General features: G+C 56.1%; 1 protein-coding gene across 7 annotated transcripts in view; it reads right to left on the bottom strand.

Moving 5' to 3' along the window:
- COL27A1 (collagen type XXVII alpha 1 chain) overlaps positions 1-18,481 on the bottom strand; it is a 150,196-nt gene extending 131,715 nt beyond the window's left edge. For 3 of the 7 annotated variants that reach the window (XM_043453017.1, XM_043453023.1, XM_043453022.1), the window contains exons 1-3: positions 18,146-18,480; positions 9,705-9,783; positions 3,404-5,103 (exon numbers count right to left, since the gene is read on the bottom strand). In XM_043453017.1, the coding sequence (XP_043308952.1) occupies positions 3,404-5,103; positions 9,705-9,783; positions 18,146-18,211 (1,845 nt within the window). In that variant the 5' untranslated portion in view covers positions 18,212-18,480. Of the gene's footprint in view, positions 1-3,403; positions 5,104-9,704; positions 9,784-11,184; positions 13,081-16,369; positions 16,855-18,145 lie in introns of those variants that run through there. The other 4 variants (XR_006266600.1, XM_043453020.1, XM_043453018.1 and 1 more) reach the window with 4 other exon arrangements.
- Positions 18,482-19,885: the final 1,404 nt, after the last annotated feature.

Raw genomic sequence — 19,885 nt, 5'->3', positions numbered from 1 at the left:
AAGCTCAGCTTTTCCATGCTCCCCCCGCCCCCCCCCCCCCGCCGCTCCCGGGGCTCCCACAGAGTTCCCTCTCGAAGTGGCTACAACTCCTGGCCAGCCTGGGCCAGAGCTGTGTCTCAGTCTCTGCCAGTCTCTCCCGTGCCCCTTGAGATCCACGCGGAACAGGTCAGATACAGCCTTGAAAACCCTCTCTGGGGCTTTCCTAGTGGCTCAGTGGTAAAGAATCCTGCCTGCCGATGCAAGAGACACAGGTTTGATCCCTGGCCCAGGAAGATCCCACATATAGTGGAGCAACTAAGCCCGTGTCCCACAACTACTGAGCCTGTGCTCTAGAGCCCGAGAGCCACAACTACTAAAGCCCGTGTACCCGAGCCCAAGCTCCGCAACAAGAGAAGCCACTGCAATAAGCCCCCAGGCACAACTAGAGAAAAGCCCGTGCAGCACTGAAGACCCAGCGCAGCCAAAAATAAATAACAAATAAAAATTATTTTTTTTAGAAAAGGAAAGAAAACCTTCTCAGGCTCTGAAAGGACCTGCAGTGAATTCTAAGAAAGGAATTCTCCCAAAGCCGGTCACAGAGGAGAGACAGCCTCAGGGAGCGGAAAGAAGTTCCCTATATCACCCAACAAATCTAGAACTCCCAGGTGGCCCTGGAGAGCCCTCAACTCGCTTCCTCACAGGAGGTGGGAGCTATTATCCTCTTACATTCTGCAGAAACTGAAGCCTAGTGTGGGTCAGGGCTGCAGAGCTAGTAAGGAGTGGAACCAGGATTTAAACCCAGACTGGTGCGTACCCAGACTGTAGACAATTAAATCTCATGCCCGGGCACTGCAGCTTCCGCTCTGCTGGGGTTACATCCCGAATACATATGAGGGTTCTGGGTGGGGACAAGGGAGAACAGAAGGAACACTTGTCAGAATCAGTTCTGTCTCTGTTGCTCAAAGACGCCACTTCGATTAATAATTTCTGCTATCCGGTGAAATATAAATGATCAGCTTGCCACAGCAGACTGGACAAAGCTTCTAGAAGTTTCTTGGTTCCTACTGGAGTAAGATTAGTTTCCGAGCTGGGGGGCGGGCAGGATGAGGGGATTGCACAGGACGTCAGGCAGGATGGCACCCAGACAGAATGATGTCTTCCCTCTTGCCCTCATCTGTTCTGGGCTGGAGGAGCAGGAAGAGCCATGGTCCCCGCAGAAATTGCATCCCAATTCCTCCTGCAAGATCATTCCGGGTGCCCTTGGCCAAGGCTTTTGTCTCCCCAGCCCTAGTCCTCTCCTTCATAGAGCAGGGGTCAGGGCACACATCCTACCCTCTAGACCAGTTTCTACAAGGTCCTAAAGGAAGATGCTCCATGTTTGGAAATTACTCGTGAATGTGCCAGGTATAGAAACAGAAGATGTTCTAGACACTGAACACTTCACTTGAGATCAAGGACAAGGCCTGCCTCTCTCAAGCCCCCGGCCTCTAAGCCCTGAGTCCTAGCGTCTCAGAGAGGACACTTAGGGGGTGGATTGGAACGTGCTGATCTTGGGGTCTGGAGCTGCGGCGTAAACTTCAGCTCAGCCTCCGACATGCTGTGTGGCTTTGGAGTGAATCCTGGCCCTTTCTGGACCCAGTCTCTAGGCTCCCCACCTGCACAATGGCGAGGGTGAATTGAATGATCCCTAAGCACCCATCCACTGAATAGGTCAACTCCAGCACCTTCTTTGATCAGGGTGGGAGGAGTTCAAGACCAGTTCGGGCAGGAGGCCTCACCTCCTGCTGACCCGCATCATTAAACTCCAGGAGGAAAGTCCGCAGCTCAGGCAGCCAAGCAGCCCCAAGGCAGAGTCTACACCCTGGGAACCTGCTCCTGCTCCAGCTCTACAGGCTCAGCCATGGTCTCTCTTGCTCTGCATCACACACAGCCCTGGGGGACAGGGCTGGCCCCCTCCACTGGGCGGCGTGGAGACCCTACACTTCACCCTCCTCTGTCAGAGGGGGACAATGCACCCCCTTTCAACCTCGCAGCCAGCCCCTGTGAGGGAAGCTGAGCTGTCCCAGGCCAAAGGTACCTGGTGCCTGAGCAGGACCGGGTAGCCTGGAGGGGGAGAAGCCTGCTTCCCTCGGCTCCCCGCTCCCTACCCTGCCAATTTCAGAATGCGGGACCTGAGCAGAATGTTGACATAATTGCAAAGCAATGCATACAATTTCCATAAGTTCTACAATATGGTTATAATAAAAACGGGCTCTCAGTCCCCTTGGAGACAGACTGAATAAATATTATTCCTCATGATTATTAAAACTCATTAAGTGTGTTTGTAAGGCCTGGGAATTCCCAGCATCTGCCAGTGCCTCCACATTGCGGGGAGCCTAACCCCAAGCCCGGGGCCTGGCGGGAGACTCGGCCCCGGGAAGGAGGAACCCACACGGTGGTCACCTCCAAGGCAGGAGAACAGAGTGGAGGCCAAGCTTTCTGGAAATGCCATCTCATCAATTCCCCCGCCCCCCCCCGCCCCCCCCCCCCGCCCCGGAGGAATTGGCCTCCAGCTGCAGAAAGGTCGTTGCCCCTGGAGACAGTCCCAGGAACCCTGGAGGCATCAACCCCAAGACGTCTCCTGCACGTGGAATGTTCTTTCTTTCTTCCTTGATTGTTCACGCTCACCCTGACCCTTTTTACCCCAAACTCCTCTACCAGGGCCCACAAATCAAATGGCTACAGGAGCCGGGCAGGTAAAAGAAACAAGATGAAAGGACTGGGTTGGAAGACCAATCAAGAGCTGTGTGGATGAGCACAGACAGGAGCGGGCTGCAACCTGGCCACAACCCACGGGCCACTGCCTCTCTCCCTCTTCCAAGAAAAGCTGGTCACCCCGTCTTTTATAAGAAATCTCTCACATTCAAAAAATATTAATCACTTATTAAATATTTTTTAAACAATGTTGCATGTGCCAAACAAAACATATTCAGGACTACTCATGGACAACCTTCGCCTGAAACTTGTGGACAAGCCAGGGGACGGGAGGAGCTCTGGTCCAGGAGTCAGAGAGGTGGCCTTTGGGGACTGCAGGACCAGGGGCCAGTCAGTTCGTGGTTTTCCTTCAGCCACTCAACCTTTATGGTTATGTTAGCGCACAGTCACCTGGGGCTTGGGCCAACCAAAGCCCAGAGGTGCTCTTACCTGGAGGGGGCCACCAGACCCAAGTTCATCCCAGGGGACCACAGATCTGAGGCAGGATGTGCAATTCATGAATATGGGAGAGACGGAGGCATGGGGGGGGGGCTGGGTTCAGGTCAAGGCTCTGCCCGTAACCAGCTCTTCGCTCTAGTTTCTCCTCCTCTGCCCTGATCAAGAGCAACCGCCCCACCGCCCCTATCAGTCACTCAAGCTCCAAGCAGCACGCACACCCACCCAGTCTTACCGGCAAACCACAGTCTCCCTTGGGTCCCGGAGGTCCGATCAGCAGCAGGAAAGGTGTGGGTCCCACCAGGTGGAAGAACGAATAGCCAGTACTCATGGGCTGGGGGCTGGAGGACAGGAATCGCGCTGGGGCCGGGGAGCTCTGCTGCCTGGCCCGGGGCTTCCTGGGGCTGGACTCCCTTGTCGGATCGTTCAGCGGGACATCTCGGGCTGCCTTCCCGGATCTGAGCGGGACGGGCTTCCGGGGTCTGGCTTTCTTTGTGGCTTCTGATCCAGTGGGTTTCTTGCTTCCAGTGGAGGCTGAACCAGGAGCGAGGGTGGGAGGCATCGCTGTGGCCAGTGGCCGAGCGGTCCTGGGAGGGCTAGGACTGGGGACAGGTGATGAGGGTGGGACTGTGGGTGGGGGAGGTCTGTGTGTGCTGGTGCGGGCAGGAGCCGGCTCACTGGCACGACTACTCATCTTGGCCTCAGCCTGGACCACTGGGGGCAAAGGCTTTTGAGAGGAGCCAGCAGCTGGAGGTAGGGGCCGGGCACTGGGTGGCGGGAGTCTGGGCATGCCGGAGTTCCTCTGGATCGGCTTCGCTGTGGAATGGGAGACTTTGGCAGAAATGGGCTGGGAAGTAGGTGGCACCAGCTTCTTGGTGGGTGGGGCTGGCTTTGTGAAGGCAGGCAGAGCTGTCTTCTGGGTGGGGCGGGGGCTTCTGACCGGGGTAATTGAAGGAGAAAGGGCTGATGAGAAAGGTGTGGCAGGGTGACTCTTGGGGGTCTTGGTGGCTGTGTTCTTCTGCAATGGCTGGACAGATCTGGGGGAGCTGGTGGGAGGGACCGGGGACACGGGAGGAGGCCCTTCACTGGCTGATAGCTTGGCGGAGGGCAGGGGGGTCCAGGCTGGATGGGATGGGATGGGCTGCGGCGGGCCTGTGGTGCTAGTCCTCGTGGGCTTGATGGGCACGGTCACCCCAGGCCCCCTGCCTGCCGGCCGTGACCCCAGGGCTGGCATGGCAGTGGTCAGGTTCTCCAGGCCCAGCCGGGCGGGGTCGCTCTGGAAGGTGAGGGGTGTGCCAGAGTCTCGGGGGAAGAAGGGTCCCAGCTGAGGCCGGTAGGTGTCAGCCTGTCCACACTGCTTTCTCAGGTGGGTACAGTAATTATGAGCGACCTGCGCCACGGGGTAGATACTGAACTGGCACAGGGCCCCCTCGAACTGGACCGCCTGTGGGCTCATCTTCCCAAAGAGGAACAAGCCGTCAGGGTCGAGCGCTGGGTCCCTGTGGAAAGGCAGCGAGATGGGCACCCGGCGCTGCCCGCAGGCCGTCACCAGGGTGACCGCGCGGCCGCGGAGCTCCAGGGCCAGGTGGTGCCAGCGCCCGTCGTGGACGTCGAGGTCGAAGGCCACGGAGCGCCGGGGCCCCAGGTGGACCACAGTCTTGCCGGGGAGGAACTGCAGGCCCAGCTGCAGCTTGCGCTTCCGGCTGCGGACGGCGAAGAGGAAGGCATGGTTCACCCGATGGGAGCAGAGGCTGAGCACCAGCGCCAGCTCCGTGCCCAGGGCGGCAGGGATGATGGCGGCCGTGGGAGCCTGGAGCCGGGCCCGCTGCGTGAAGATGAAGCCCGTCTGGAACGGGATGACCCCCGGGGGCGGGGGGCTCCGGCCGCCCGCCGCCTTCGTCCAGCTGAGGCCCAGCCGCTGGAGGACGTCCACATCTGGAGAGGGAGGGCAGGACGGGACAGAGGGCACGGTCAGGGCCTGCTTCCGGCCACAGCGACAGTGAGGACAGCCCACCCACTGCTGCCTGCTGCCCCACGGCTGACTGACAGGGCAGAGCTGGAACCAGCCCCTTGCTGGGCCGTGTGATCTGTGTGTATACAGACCGTCCTTCACTCCCAATGCAGTTACAGCCCCATACGGCAAATGTCAGCTGAAAACATCCTAAGTCAAAGATGCACTTAATACACCTAACCTAGTGAGCATCACAGCTTAGCCTAGCCTACCTTAAACTCAGAACACTTATCGTTAGGCTAAATCAGCTCACACGAAGCCTGAAAGTGAAAGTTGCCCAGTCGTGTCCAACTCTTTGTGACCCCATGGACTATACAGTCCGTGGAATTCTCCAGGCCAGAATACTGGAGTGGATAGCCTTTCCCTTCTCCAGGGGATCTTCCCAACCCAGGGATCGAACCCAGGTCTCTGGCATTGCGGGCGGATTCTCTACCAGCTGAGCCACAAGGGAAGTCCAAGAATACTGGAGTGGGTAACTTATCCCTTCTCCAGCGATCTTCCCGATCCAGGAATTGAACCAGGGTCTCCTGCATTGCAGGCGGATTCTCTACCAACTGAGCTATCAGGGAAGCCTCCATACAAAGCCTATTTTACAACAAAGTGCTGAATATCTCATATTGAATGCTATACTAAAATCGCCGACTCGATGGACATGAGTTTGAGTAAATTCCAGGAGTTGGTGATAGACAGGGAGGCCTGGCGTGCTGCGATTCATGGGGTCGCAAAGAGTCGGACACAATGGAGTGACTGAACTGAACTGAACTGATACTAAAAACAGGGCTTCTCTGGTAGCTCAGATGGTAAAGAATCCGCCTGCAATGCAGAAGACCCAGGTTTGACCCCTGGGTCAGGAAGATCCCCTGGAGATGGGAAAGGCAACCCACTCTAGCATTCTTGCCTGGAGAATTCCTTGGACAGAAGAGCCTGGTGGGCTATAGTCCATGTGGTCGCAAAGAGTCAGACACGACTGAGCACCTGTCTCACACACACATACTAAAACCGAGAAACAATGATTGTGCTGGTTCAGATGGTTTGAGTGTGTGGGTTGTCTCCCTTTGTGATCCCACGGTCAGCTGGGAGCTGTGGCTGCTGCTGCCCAGTGTCACAGAGACAATCGTACTGCATATCGCTAGCCCAGGAGAAGATCAAAAAGATCAAAATCAAACACTCCAAGTACAGTTTCACTTTTTGCACCGTCATTAAGTGGAAAAATCATAAATCGAACCATTGTCAAGTTAAGGACCGTCTGTAAGTGGCTAAAAACACAGACGCTGAAGCCAAGCTTCCTGAGTTCAAATCCCAGCTCTACCACTCATTAGGGTTGTGATGTCAGTGCCTCAGTTTTCCCATCTTTTAAATGGGATAATAGGAGTACCAAAACTCAGAAGGACGTGGTGAAGATTAAATGAGCTAATGCCCCTGGGGGGGGTGGGGAAGTGGCCTGGCACAAAATAAGCACGTTTGAAGGATAGCTATTAATATGAAAAATAATGATAATCACCAAATGCTAGAGCTAAGAGTATTAGAGACTGCCCAATGTGGCGTTTCCCCCTTTCTCTGCCTGAAAAGCCATCTCCTCCAGGAAGCAGTCCCATAAGTGAGGGACCAACAGGAATGTTGGTGTCACCAGAGCTTGGTAAGGATGTCCAGGGGACTGGACTAGTTTGACCATCTTCAGGAACCCTAGTCTGCTAGAGCAGACTACTGGGGGAGCCACTGTCTACACGGAAGGCAGAGGACATTTCCAGTGACCCCCCCTCTTCCCTGTGTGGCTTTGGAGAGAGCAGAGGAAGTAATCAAGGCATTCTTGTAACCTCTGTCCTCTGGCAAAGTGTTTGGACATCTGACCGTGGTCTGGCCAGGTCACATCCGCCTGGTAATTACACTGGCAAGAGTTTGCCAGAGCAAAAGGAGGGTTTCCAGGGTGTTTATGGAAAGGTTTCCTGACCTTGCCTCTCGTCGGGTCATTCGACCTCCTTCAGTCAGCTGAGCTGCCAGCGCCTGCAGAAGCCTGCTCGGGAGCCCCATCTCAGCAGGAACGAACAGGCTCCATCTGGAACTGGGCTCTGGGAAGGGTCCAAAGGCCCCCTCCCCTGAGCTCCGCATCCTGACCCCTGAATGTGGAAAGCTCTCTCCCTCATCACCTAGAGTAAGGGGTGTGTGCTGGGCTGAATGCAGCCGGCTCGCAGACCCTAGGCTGACTGCTGTGAGATAGATGGACAGAGAGACAAATGGGCTGGGAGAACCTCAGAACCTGGGCACTGGCAACATTGAAGCATAATGGCTCCATGGCAGGCTCTGCAAACAGAAGGCTGGACTTTAGAGCCGGACAAGACCACCTGCAGGTCTGGACTCTGAGCCTCCATTCCCCCCACTATAAGATGAGGCTACGAAGAGTGCTGACGTCACCAGGGCCCCGGGAGATGATAAGGCGGTCTTCCTCTCGATCCTCACCCACACCTGCACTCTGTGCCTCTGATCACGTTTCTTCCTGCACTCCCCCCACCTCCCATTGCCAGGCCAGTTTCCCTGCCTGTGAGACAAGGGAAACCCGACCTGGAGGTGGCCGCAGAGTCCTAAGAACATTCTAAAAACTGTAGCTGCAGGCTGCTGTTTCAGGTTGTGGCTTGAAGGCTCTTATTCCTCTCTAGGACCCAAGGGCCTTCGCTTCACTTCAAACTCCTCCTTTCTCCCACCTCTGTCTGTCCCCAGGTCCTAAGCTAAAATAAGCCACCATTTAAGGATTCTCTGAGTAGCAGCATCTTTTATACACTTAATCACGGAAAGCCGCTTACTACCATAAAACGCTTCTCACTATAAACAGCTTAAAAGGGAGGAGCTCCTTTTTAAAACCACCTCTCCTCTCTCCGCATCCCACCTCACCAGGGATCGAAAGGCTCCCAGCCCTGCAGACCTCACTCTGCACCCTACCACTTACAGCCCCTTGCGCTTGCCCCAAGAAGATGACAACCAGCCAGGCCAGGGGGCACCGAGGAGGTTCCCCTTATCACCCTCTCCAGGTGGGCTTTAAAGCTGAAACCATGCAGTCTCCAGGCCTCCCCCGCACACTCGCTGTAGTTCAGGGGCCAAGTCCTCCCAACTCAGCTACCTGGAGCTGGCAGAGCTGGTCACCGCTGAGCCTCCAGGGGTCTCTGACCACTGCGGACTCCATGGAGATACAGAAGGGCCACTCTTGCCCCAGCTTTACAGGTGAATATATAATCAACAATAAGAAGAAGAACTGATGTTTATTGAGTATTTACTATGTACCAAGTGCTTTACAAGCATTAACTCTTGACTCTCTCCATCATCTATGAAGCAGGTACTGTCTGTCATCCCCACTCTTTTGGAGAAGAGGGTGAGAAAGCTGAGCTATATATAGTGTTGGGTTGGCCAAAGGTTCCTTTGGGTGCCCCCATAACGAACGAACTTTTTGGCCAACTCAATAACTTGCCCAGGGTCACACAGCTTATAATCAGAGCTGGGCTTGAAACTCAGGCTGCTTGGCCCCAGGTCCTTTCTTCATCACTATGCCTTCCTGCACTGGAGCCCCTTGACTGCTTGGAAGGCAGGCTAGAGACGTGAGCAGGATCCCATCATGGGAGAGGAGCTGGGGGACCAGGGAATGAATTCAGCCCAACGCCGAGATGGAGGGACCCGGCCAGCTGGCCGCAGCAAGATCCCTTTATTACATAAACCTGGCTTCATGCTGCCCCAGCCTCTCCGCCCCCAACCCCCCCCTCCCAGTGCCTGACTCAGGACTCTGGACAGCTGTTCACCTACTTTGTGGGGGAAACTGCAAGCTTGGAAAATATGACATTTGCACAAAATGTTGCTGGGCGGCAGAAGTCTCTTCCGGGCACAGCCCTCCCCTCCCAGGGGCCCAATCCCTGCCCAGCAGCCAGGTCAGGCCACAGGGGCTCTGGGAGTGCCCGGTGCCTGTCCCGGCACACGGGCCGGGCGTGCAGGAGGGGGAGGGGCTGCTATTTTAAGAGGCATTGTGGCTGCTTGACAAACAGATGTGGGAGACGTTTCAGTTTCCATGCACAGCTATGTGGCCAGCCCCCTCCGCCCCCCCACCCGCCACCTGGGGCCCCCTGGACAGATCCTCAGGGATAGCAGGGAAAAGCAGCATCTCACGGGAAGGGAAGTGCGGATCACACAAGTGGGCAAGGATGCTGGAGGCCTTCGTGCCTCTTGTCAGCCCTTCTTGGGGTACCCATCAGACAAAGGGGGGCAACTGAGGCTTACTGACCTAGTGTAACTTACTCACATTCTGCCCTGGAGAGGAACAAAAGCATCGCCTCTCTACATTTCTGCACTGAGCGCTTCCTCCCTTCACAAAACATCAAATGGGATGCTTTCAAGGCTGGAGAGAATTTGTTAATGATTGGCTCCATTCTACCGATGAGAAAATCGAGGTACTGAGTTCCCCGTTAGGAGCACCGATGTCTCCTACCCCTGCATTCCCAGATCCCTTCCGTCCTGCTTTGTCTCCCCCTGGACAAAGAGAAGAGACAGTTACCTTCAGGAGCTCCTTGGGTGGAGGCCAGGTGACAGGCGAGCGAGACTAAGATCCAGGTGAAGAGAAACCCCCTAGAGACCAGGAGACACAAGCAGATGCGGCATCAGCTTCCACCCCTCGCATCCAGATCCGGCCGGGGAGTTGGGAGGGGATCCTCCAGCCCCTGTCCCACCCCAGTCCTGCCCAGGGGAGGCGGGAGGTGAGGTGCAGACTCTAGGACCCCATCAGACCAGCCCACACTCCTGGGGTCCAGGCACAACCTTCTGAAAAAGGAACTGCTTACACACTACAAATACAATCTCGCTTTTTACAGATCAGTAAATCAAGGTCACAGGCAGGAAGCCCTGCCCAGGACATCAGGAGACTCAGGGTCCAGATCAAAATCTGCCACTGATGCACTGGGCAACAAAAGACCAGGCCCGGCGCCTCCCTGTCTCTGGACCTCAGTCTCCCCATCTGTATTATGGCCTCAGGACTTTGAGACCCAATAGGCAGCAGAGCCAGGGAGGAAAGGTCAGCAGGAAGACCAGAGGGGTCTGCTTAGATGACAAGTATCTTCAAAGGGCAGGAAAGAGAAGAACTCAGTCTCCAGACTCAGGGCCGGGGGTGGGAGACGACCGCTGAGCCAGGACCACTGCATGTGAAGGAAGCTGCCTACTAGCTTCATGCTCACAGAAAATGGAAGAGGGAAGAAGAGAAGAGGAGAAGGTGGGGAGTCAGCCCCCGCTCAGGTGCAAACCTGGCCCCATTGCATACCAGCTGTATGACCCTGGATGAGTCCCTCAGCCTCCCTGAGCCTGTCTCCTTCTCTGCAATTCAGCTGACGTTCCCTATCTTGCAAGCCAGGCAGGAGGATTAAATGAGCTCATGCATGTCAAGGGCTCGGACTGCTGCCAGCCACAGAAGTGCTTCTTAGACCAACCCTGCTGCCCTTGCATGCTGGGTCCCAGAAGGGTTAATGCTCTGCTCAGGGGCTCCTGCCAAGATGGGCAGAGGCAGTGATCCGATTTCACCTTCCTGTGGGAGCAGCCACTGGTGACACCCGAAGCCACTGGGGCATCTGATCCCCAGGCAGGCAAAGGGGAGGGCGGCACGTGGCCAGAGTCGGCCAGCCAGGAGGCAGGCAGAAAGAACCCCGCCAGGCGGGTGGTGAGGGCAAAGGCTGGGACACGCTGGCCCAGGATCCATTTCCAAGAGGAAGGCTAGGATGGTGTGCTTCTGGGGAATTGTGTAATCCAGGAAACCCATCTGCCAGAGTGGATGTCGGGAGCCCCAGGTTCTTCCTAGCTCCCTGGGGGCTTTGGAAAACAAGCTCACGCTCTGTGATTTAATAGCAAATCCTCCTCCAATTTAATTGTAATTAGCATCAGTGGGAATCCTGACCTAGACAATGGAGAAGGCACTGGAGGTTACCTACCCATAGCCTCCCCCTTCTTCTTGCTTGTTCAGGGAGACATGAACTACAAAGGAAATTGGATACCTCTGGATAGATCTAAGTCCATCTTGGGAATCTGCCATGCCAGTGACTGGTTTAGGCCTGCATATATGACGCAAATTTGGCCAATGAGATGTCAGGAATGTCTATCAGGGCCTCGAAGAAAACATTTCAAAGGAACACAGTAAGGGCTTTCTTCTAGCCTTTGAATGTTGTTGAATGAAGACTTGCTGCTGCAGCTGTTTTGTGCACATGAAGTAACAAGCCACACGAGCCTGTGAGAATATGCCAGAACGGAAAAACGGTGGGTGTTTGATGACACTTGAGATGCCGAATTGTCCAATCCTATTATGGCTTTTCCTTTGGACCTCTTGATATAGGAGGTAATGAGTCCCTTACTGCTTAAGCCATGTTCAATTGGGAATTACATGCGGCATAAGGCAAGCTAGCTGAAACAGCACGCAGACGCTGATGGCGGTCCCTTGAAAGCCTTCGGCTTCTGGGCCTTAGCACATGCCAATTTCAAGTGCTCTGGACTCCACTCTTTTGCCTGCTCAGCTCCCACTCACGTGTTAGAGTCTAGTCATTTCACACCGTCTGCTGCATGTACCTCCCAAGGTATCCCATGTATATCTATTTTCCTGTCTCATTTTCTAACTCAAATCCCTGAAGGACAGGGCCTACGTCTGTCTTGGATTCCCAGCACCTGGCAGGCATGTAGTAAGTGTTCAGTGTATTTTTACAGAAGAAATGAGTATCATCTGGAACTACAGGACTCTGGACTTTAAAAAAAGTATCTTCCCAAAGACTTAATGCCAGTAGGCCCACCCCACCTCTGACTTTTTCCAAGGATGCTCCTGGATAACCCTTGCTCCTTCCTTCTCTTCTCCAATCTGCTGCCACTGCCGTGAGAATGCTTTTTACGTGGGACCTGTCCTCCCTGTCTCCAGCTTACCACCAGCAACAGTGAAAGGTCAGTGCCTAGCTGCCCTCAGTTGGGAGAGGGGTAGAGGCTGACCCTTCTGGCATGTCCTGCCTACTTAGAGCAAATAGTAGCCCCATCAGCTGCGACAAACCATAAGAGGCAGCTCTTTTTTATTTGACAGAAACTGAGCCTTAGGGAGGGCAGGTACTTTCTCAAGGTCACCATGGGCAGACTCTGAGGACACAGGTCTTCAGTACAATTTCCCATACCCACCAGGTAGCTACTCCAGGAAGCTGGCCAGATCTACTGGGGAAGAGCCATCTCCTACATCCTACTCTTGGTAGTTCCAAAGCACAACTGCGTATCAAAGGCTCTGAGAAGTTCTGCAATAAAGAAATCAACTGCCCTTTCTGTTGGTCAGCAGTCCCTGAAACCAGAGGACCAGAGAACTCATTTCTCCCGAGAAGACCTCCTCAGAAGACAGTGCTCCTTGCTCTGCAGTGTTCCTGCAGCCTCACTAGTTTCTGTTCCATCTCCTTTCAGTCTCCTCTTTTCCCAGCCTTTTCCAGGCACCAGCCCTCATTCCTTGAGTCTCTCCCTGTGTCGTCACATCCACCCTTCTGGATGCTCCCCAAGCTGATAAAGACAGGCCAGGTGGAGAGGGGAAGGTACAAGAACCACGCACATCCTTCTCGGTCAATTTCTCCTGCTGGAGTTATGCCAAGGTGACTACCCTGTAGAGAATAAAAGGATAAATTCAGAGGCAATATTTGTAATCCCAGGAGAAAGAAGACTCCCAGGGGAGATGGGATCGATCAGACTAGCCCCTTCAATTAAGCTTCCTAACACCATGGTTACTAACTTGAGAATTTCAGCTCTGAAAGAGCTATTTAAAAATATATTTGTCTCCCTTTCATTCACCTCAACAAATGCAACTGACCCTCTCAGACCTGGATTCCTTGTGCACTTGACCCAGAAACTTCCAAAGTATAGCAAGGGAGTATAGAGTGCGAGTGAAGTGGGCTTTCCTGGTGGCTCAGCTGGTAGAGAATCTGCCTGCAATGTGGGAGACCTGAGTTCGATCCCTGGGTTTGGAAGATCCCCTAGAGAAGGGAAGAGCTACCCACTTCAGCATTCTGGCTGGGAGAGTTCCATGGACTATATAGTCCATGGGATCGCAACAAGTTGGACACAACTATGTGACTTTCACTTCACTTCACAGAGTGGGAGAAGGTCCCCTGAGATCATTTCGAGGCCAGATTTTAGTCTCTTCCCTTTTGGAGAGATGGGCCACTGAGGCCCAGAGAGGGGAAGCAACTTGCTCAAAGCCACACAGCATGTCAGTGACCCACATCATCCGACTCCACTACTTAGCAGACCATTTTCGCTTGACTCGTCTCCCAAGAAGAAATCAAAGACTTACAGGGACTTCCTACTTGCCAGAGACCAGAGCCCTAGCCTTCACCAACAGGAACAGAGATGCAGCCTAGGGAGCCAACAGCCATCTAAGTAAGCTCCAGGCCTGGAAAGTTGGCTCCCAGAGGGAGGCCTGCCGATTCTTTTGCTCCGGTTCCAATCCTGTTTAGGCTACTGCTAATAACGTTTAGTGCCTGCGCTGGCTCAGAGCTTTGTTCTTCCAGACTTCTGTTTTCACCGCTGACTCGTGGGCCCTGGCTCAGCGAAGCCAGGGCTCCAGAATGTCGGGAAGACCAGAGCACAAGGGCCAGGGATGGCAGAAGGCGGCCGGAACGGAAGCCATGAGTTAGGGAGCCTGACCTTGGAGACAACCTGGCCACTGAGCCCTCCAAGAAGGGATCCCAGGTGTTCCTCTCTCCTGCAAAAAGCCCTCTGCCAGTACACCCAAAGTGGTTACTCCTGGACCACGAGGCTGCCAGAACCTGCAGCTGGCTTGCATGATTTCCTCCTCCGTCCTTGTTACCTGAGAACACAGGGGAGCTTCAGGGACCGATACCAGTCTGAACATCCACTGAGCGCTCAGAGCTGAGACCCGGGGCATAGAAACACAAGGCCAAGTAGACCCATGGTCTCTGGGCTTGGCTGTGCTCCCATGGAGTGAGCTGGGAAGGATGCTGGCCAGAGGACCACAGAAAAGAGAAGAGGGGTAAACCTGTCCCACCTGCCTCCATGGACTGGCCAGGCCCCATGTGCCCAGACAGCCACGCCCCAGCCTTCTTCACACCTTACACCTCTTCTATGGGAACACAGACAGGTCATCTGTCTGGACAGGATGCGGCCCAGAATTTTCCAGCTGACTCACACATCCATTCAAGATGAAGTGAATAATGATACAAACAGCAGCTGCCATTTATTGAGCACTTACTACATGCCAGGCCCTGTTCTAAAAGCCTTTTACAAGCACAGCCCCACTAATCCTCACAAAACCCTGCTTGCTGGAAATGAAGATGCCTGTTTGGGGGATGAGAAAAAGGAGAAGCGGAAAGGCAAGGTGCCCGCCCCAGCTTGCAGAACAGAGGCAGGGATTCACACGGCCTGACTGCCATGCTCTCCCTGCTCATGGGTGTGAGTTTATGTTTTGCTTCCGTTTCCACCATCAATTGAAATGGCATTTCGTGGGTCGGGCAGGTTGTGGGGTATCAAGGGGGTCCCTGAAACACAGAGAGAGAGGAAGAGAATATGCCAATAAAGTAACAGGTAGAGTGTGTTCAGAGAGGGGCAGACAGGGGGTTACATGTGGAGGGCAGGGCCCCCGCCAGTGCAACACCAGGGTTGCTGATGGCTCCACCATCAACAGCAGGGTTGCTGATGACTGAGCCTGGGGGTGGGGTGGGGGGTACAGTAGGCTTATGGAAGCATAAGGAAGGGGGAGTACTCTGAGGACAGGGAGGACAGGAAGCAAGAGAAGCCTGGGATGCTCCATAACAGTGTTGTGGAACCTGATCTGGGAGGTGCAAAGCTAGGGGGCCAGCGGGCAGAGCATCTGGGGTACTGCAGTGGCTGGGCCTCAAAGCCACGGGACTGCCCACTTGCCTAAAGCATGGGCCCCACTGTGGGGTGCTCTCCTGGCTCCGCTTCTCTACCCAACCGCTGGCATCTGCCCTGGCACAGGGTCTTCTGGAGAAAATGAGTCAGCAGGGCCCTTACTGGTGGTAGGGTATGTGTGTGGGGTATGTGTGTGTGTGTGTGTGTGAGAGCGCGCGAGCGCGTTGCGGTGGGGGGTGGGGGCGGGCGGGGGAATCTCAGCCAGCCAGCTTTTTCCAAGACATGGGAAAGAAAGGGGGAGGCATGCCCCCCTGATTCCAGCGCAGAGGGGGCAGGACCCGGTGGGGCAGGGCGGAGCTCCAACCCAGACCAGCCTCTTGGGAACAGTCCTCTGTTCCTGGGGGCAGGAAGGACAGGGAGCAAGCTCTGTGCTTCTCCAGGCCAGCGGTGAGCAGGAACCACAGTCCGTGGGGCCCGGAGGGGCTGCTCCCCGCCTGCTCACTCCCACACACACCCACACCAGTGACTCCTCCTGCACACGCTCCCTCTTTACAACTCCTACTCCACAGGCTGGGAACCAGAGATTCCCTGGCCCTCAGGGGCCCGCGGGGGCTCACATCTGTACCGTGAGGGGTTCGAATTAGTCATCTCCCCGGGCCCTTTCTGCCCTGACATGCTGGCTCTCACTTTTTCTAACACAGATGACGGGAAAGCGACAGGAACTCAGGACCACCCCCACTGCCACCCCCGCCCCTCCCCAAGCAAGGAAGCGCTGAGACACACAGACCCAAACAGCCTGACACACACGCGGCGATTTCCAGAAACAGGGGACGTGCAAAGACACACAGACACCGAGACAGAAGCAGGAGCCCTGGAAATCTGCAGTTTCCCAAGAACAGACAGAAACGGAGACTTACAGACTGGGGACCTATGGACGCCCACACGGGAACACTTCGAGACAGCCAGAAACGGAGACCCTCCTCCCCCATGCATCCAAAGAGCCCCCTCCGCCTCCCCCGCCCACCGCTCCAGGCACCACCCCCAGCCCTCAATCTCGACCCCGGGGCGGGCTCTGCAGCGACCCTCCCCAGCTCGGCCCCCGCCCCAACGCGATCCGGCCGCCGCGCCAGGCGGGGCAGGGCGGGCAGCGCTCGGCTCGCCAACCCTCGCCGGGCCGGGGGCGCTGCCCGCGTTAACCCTTGGCGGCCCGCCCTGCAGGGGCGCAGGAAGGGGCAGGAAGCTGACGTTCCGCTGGAAGCGTCCCGCGCGGCGGGGAACCCCAGCCCGCCCCGGGGCTGGAGCCGCCAGAAGCTGGGGAGGGGGCGTCCCCGAGCCCGTACTCACCCCCCTTGCGCCGCCGCCGCCGCCGCTGTGCCTCGGGCCCCCCGCGCCGATCCCGCTCCCATGGCGGGCCCCTACTTCATGCTCCCGAGCCCGGGGGGCAAGTGTGGGCGCGCCCCATGGGGCCGCCAGCCCCCCGCCCCGCCGCGCCAGGCCGGCTCAGAGCGCGCGGGCCCCGCGCCCCCAGCGCAGTCCGGCTCCCAGGGGCGCCCGAGCAAGCAGGCAGCGCGGCCGGGGCTCCGCGGGCGCCCGCGCCAGGCCCATGGTCCCAGGAGTCCCGGCGCCGCGCTCGCCCCTGCCTCGCTCTTTTCTGCTTCCACCGAAAAGGAAGAAGAAGCAGAAGGAAAAAAAAAAGATGATCAAACTTTTGGAGGCGGGCTGCTGGCGGTCCCCGGAGACAGAGCAAGGCCGGGCGAGGGCGCGCGGAGGGCGGTAGAAGCTGCCTCCCCGCCGGCCTGGGGGAGGAGAGGAAAAGGAAGGATTTGGGGGAAATGAAGGCGATTTAAAGTCTCGGCCCGCGGTGGCTCTCCACCTTCTCTCCTCCCCGCGCCGGGCCGCCCTCTGCTGCCCCCTGCTGCCCCCTGCCGGCCACAGCCGGGGACACAGCCTCCGCGCGCCCACGACGGTCCCGCGGGGGCACCCCACCCCCCCACCCCCCTCGTAAAGATGGGGAAACTGAGATTCACAGAGAGGAGAAGGTCGCCAAGACTGTACAGCAGGGTGGCCACAGTTCGGAGATTCGGGACCTCTTTGTGAGGCCGGGAGTCCCTGAGTTGGGGGCAAAGATAGAGGAGGTAAGGGGACCTACTACTGCTGAAAGGAACCCGAAGTTCCAAGGAGATCCAGGGATAAATCTGGGACCAGGGCTCGGTGTCTTGACTCCCATGAAAACAGCAACTAGTATCCCACCACACACCACACACACACACACACACACACACACACACACACACCTATTTTCGTCTCAGATTCACAGCATCCTGCAGAACGGACTTTCCTGGGCATGTAGTGGGTGGGTTTGTTTTAACATTTATGCTGGTCACCTCCCTCTCCCCAGTCTTGCCTGGTGGCTCAGACCGTAAAGCGTCTGCCTACAGTGCGGGAGATCTCTCTGTCCTCTGTACGCGGTAAGAACCGGGAGTTGAACCTACCTCCCCACCTCGGCGTGGACCAAAGTCTCACTCAGACCACCCCCACCCCCCGCCGCCGGAGCGCAGGCCTGCACACCTTGAAGAAGCCACGAACACCTGGCAAATTCGCACACTCCCAGGTCCAGTCCGAACCCTGGAATTAGAAGCCCCTCCGCCTCTACCTCCAAAGGCTTGTTCACATTCCCACACATCTCTATACTTGCTCCAAGTTCAGACACACACTCACTCACATGCAAGCGCAGCCATGCATTCCTTCTGGGCTCACACGAACCCACCCTGGGGTGTCTGGAATCGAGCGCACACCCAGACTCTGCACACGCAGATGCATGCACATCAGTGCTTACATGCGCGTAAATGCACACTAGCCTCGTCAGATCCTCCCAACGTACACACCCGCGTGCATACTTCTCATACATACCTTCACGTGCGCACACAACCAACGTAACAGCCCAAGTGCACACACACTCGCGCCTTACCCCCACCTGCACGGAGCTTTCCGCTAGTGCCCATTGCACGCGGAGGGCACACACTCACTCCTCGCACGTGTACCCCCTCCCCACCCGAGCGTATCTTTACGCACACACACACACCCGTATCCCCAGCGCTCCAGGAACCCCGGGGCACTTACTGGATCCCTAGGTGCGAGGCTGGACGGTCGGTCCTTCCTCGGGCGCCTAACGGCATTTGTATTCATGGGTCCCCGCAGCCCCGGGCGCGGGCGCGGGGGCGGGGGTGCGGGGTCCCCTTCCCTAAACTGGGCGCGGGCGCTCGGAGCGCAGCGGCACCGGGAGGGGCATGGGCGCGCTGGGCTGCGCCACCCGCCGGGTCCGCCTGCGCTCGAACTTCAGCCGCTCTGCGTCCTCGGACTCCAGCACGGGCTCCGGGCGCGGGGGGCGGTTCATAGGTGCAGGGGCCGCGGCGCCCGCCGGGCCTTTTGAAGTCTCCGCTGGGGGCGGGGAGGGGGCGCTGAAGGCAGCCTTTTAAACCGTGGCTGCACGCGGGCTCGGTCGAGCAAGGTGTCTGGTTTCAGCAACTTTAGGAAAAGTCCCAAGCCGAAGAGGGGGGTGATGGGGGGAGGAGGGAGCGGAGGGCGAGCCTAGCAAGTTAGAAAAAGCAGCAGCAAGGCTGTGCGAGGCTTCCTGCAGGGGGCAGAGCACCCGAGGCTGCCAGGACGGAGGCTCAGCTTGGTACTTCGGTACCCGCAGGCGGCTGGATGGCACGTGGACCCACCCTCGCATGGCCACGTTGAACTTGAGTTCTTAACCTCCACCTGGCCGAGCCCCAGGCCTGCAGGAACACCACCCAAATCTGCACAAACTGTACCTGTTTGTGCATTCTTCTGGGGGAGAGGGGCCACCCCTTCTCAGGTTTTCAAAAGTCCAGGCCTCTTGAAGACTGAGAACTCCTAGACCAATCATCCTTGATGTGTTTTGAGCTACCTCCTTTGCTCTGGCCTTTATTTACATTTTTTGCTATTTTGTTCATCGTGGATTTTTTTTGACGTGTATGTATGACATTTTTAAAATATTGCATTAAAATGTTATGTATCTTGGTGGGGTGTTTTTTTCTTTTTTTTAGTCACTAAGTCGTGTCCGACTCTTGCTATCCTTTTGGCACCCCCTCCCCTTAAATATAAAATTTCATTACTGAGGGTTTGGGGCGTCCCTTAGTATTTTCATTTCTTATTAATTTTTACTGGAGTGTAGTTGCTTTACATGCTGTGTTCATTTCTGTGGCACAGCAGTGCATCAGCTATATGTACACACATACCCCTCCTTTGGGGACTTTCTTTCCGCTATTTGCAGCTCACTTGCCTCCCCTGAGTCAGGTGCAGCACTGTTCTAAATGCCACCACTTATGGAAGGCCTGTTATCTCTTATTTTTCAGATGAGAAAACGGAGATTCTGAATAACTTTCAGAAGGTTAAATAACTTTCCTGAGATCACTAAGCTGTTCAGTGATGGAGGTGGGGCTGGAACCTGGGGTTGTCCGATTCCTGTCTTCGCAGCTGAGTGTGGCAATTCAAATGTTAGCCTCTAAAGGATTCCGAGCAGATCTTTGCCAACCTCTCCAGCCTCAAATTCTGCCTGAGGTGAGCACCCTCTTTCTGGTGCCTGGACCCAGGCTCTAGACAAGCTGGCCCAGTTCAAAGTCTTATCCACGCTGTCTCTTCCCAGGTTCTTCTCTGCCCCAAACCCCCTTTCTGCATGTTCACACACTCTCTGCCCTTTTAGGTGAAGCTCAAAGCTCTGCCCTGCACCCATATTTTTAAAAATCATTTTATTTATTTATTTTTGGCTATGTTCATTCTTCTTTGCCGCACAGGCTTTTTCTCCAGTTGCGGCAAGTGGGGGCTCCTCTCTAGCTG

Source organism: Cervus canadensis, chromosome 30, assembly GCF_019320065.1.
Source record: "Cervus canadensis isolate Bull #8, Minnesota chromosome 30, ASM1932006v1, whole genome shotgun sequence".
In the NCBI taxonomy this organism is placed as follows: Eukaryota; Metazoa; Chordata; class Mammalia; order Artiodactyla; family Cervidae; genus Cervus; species Cervus canadensis.
This window is presented reverse-complemented; position numbering and strand designations above follow the sequence as displayed.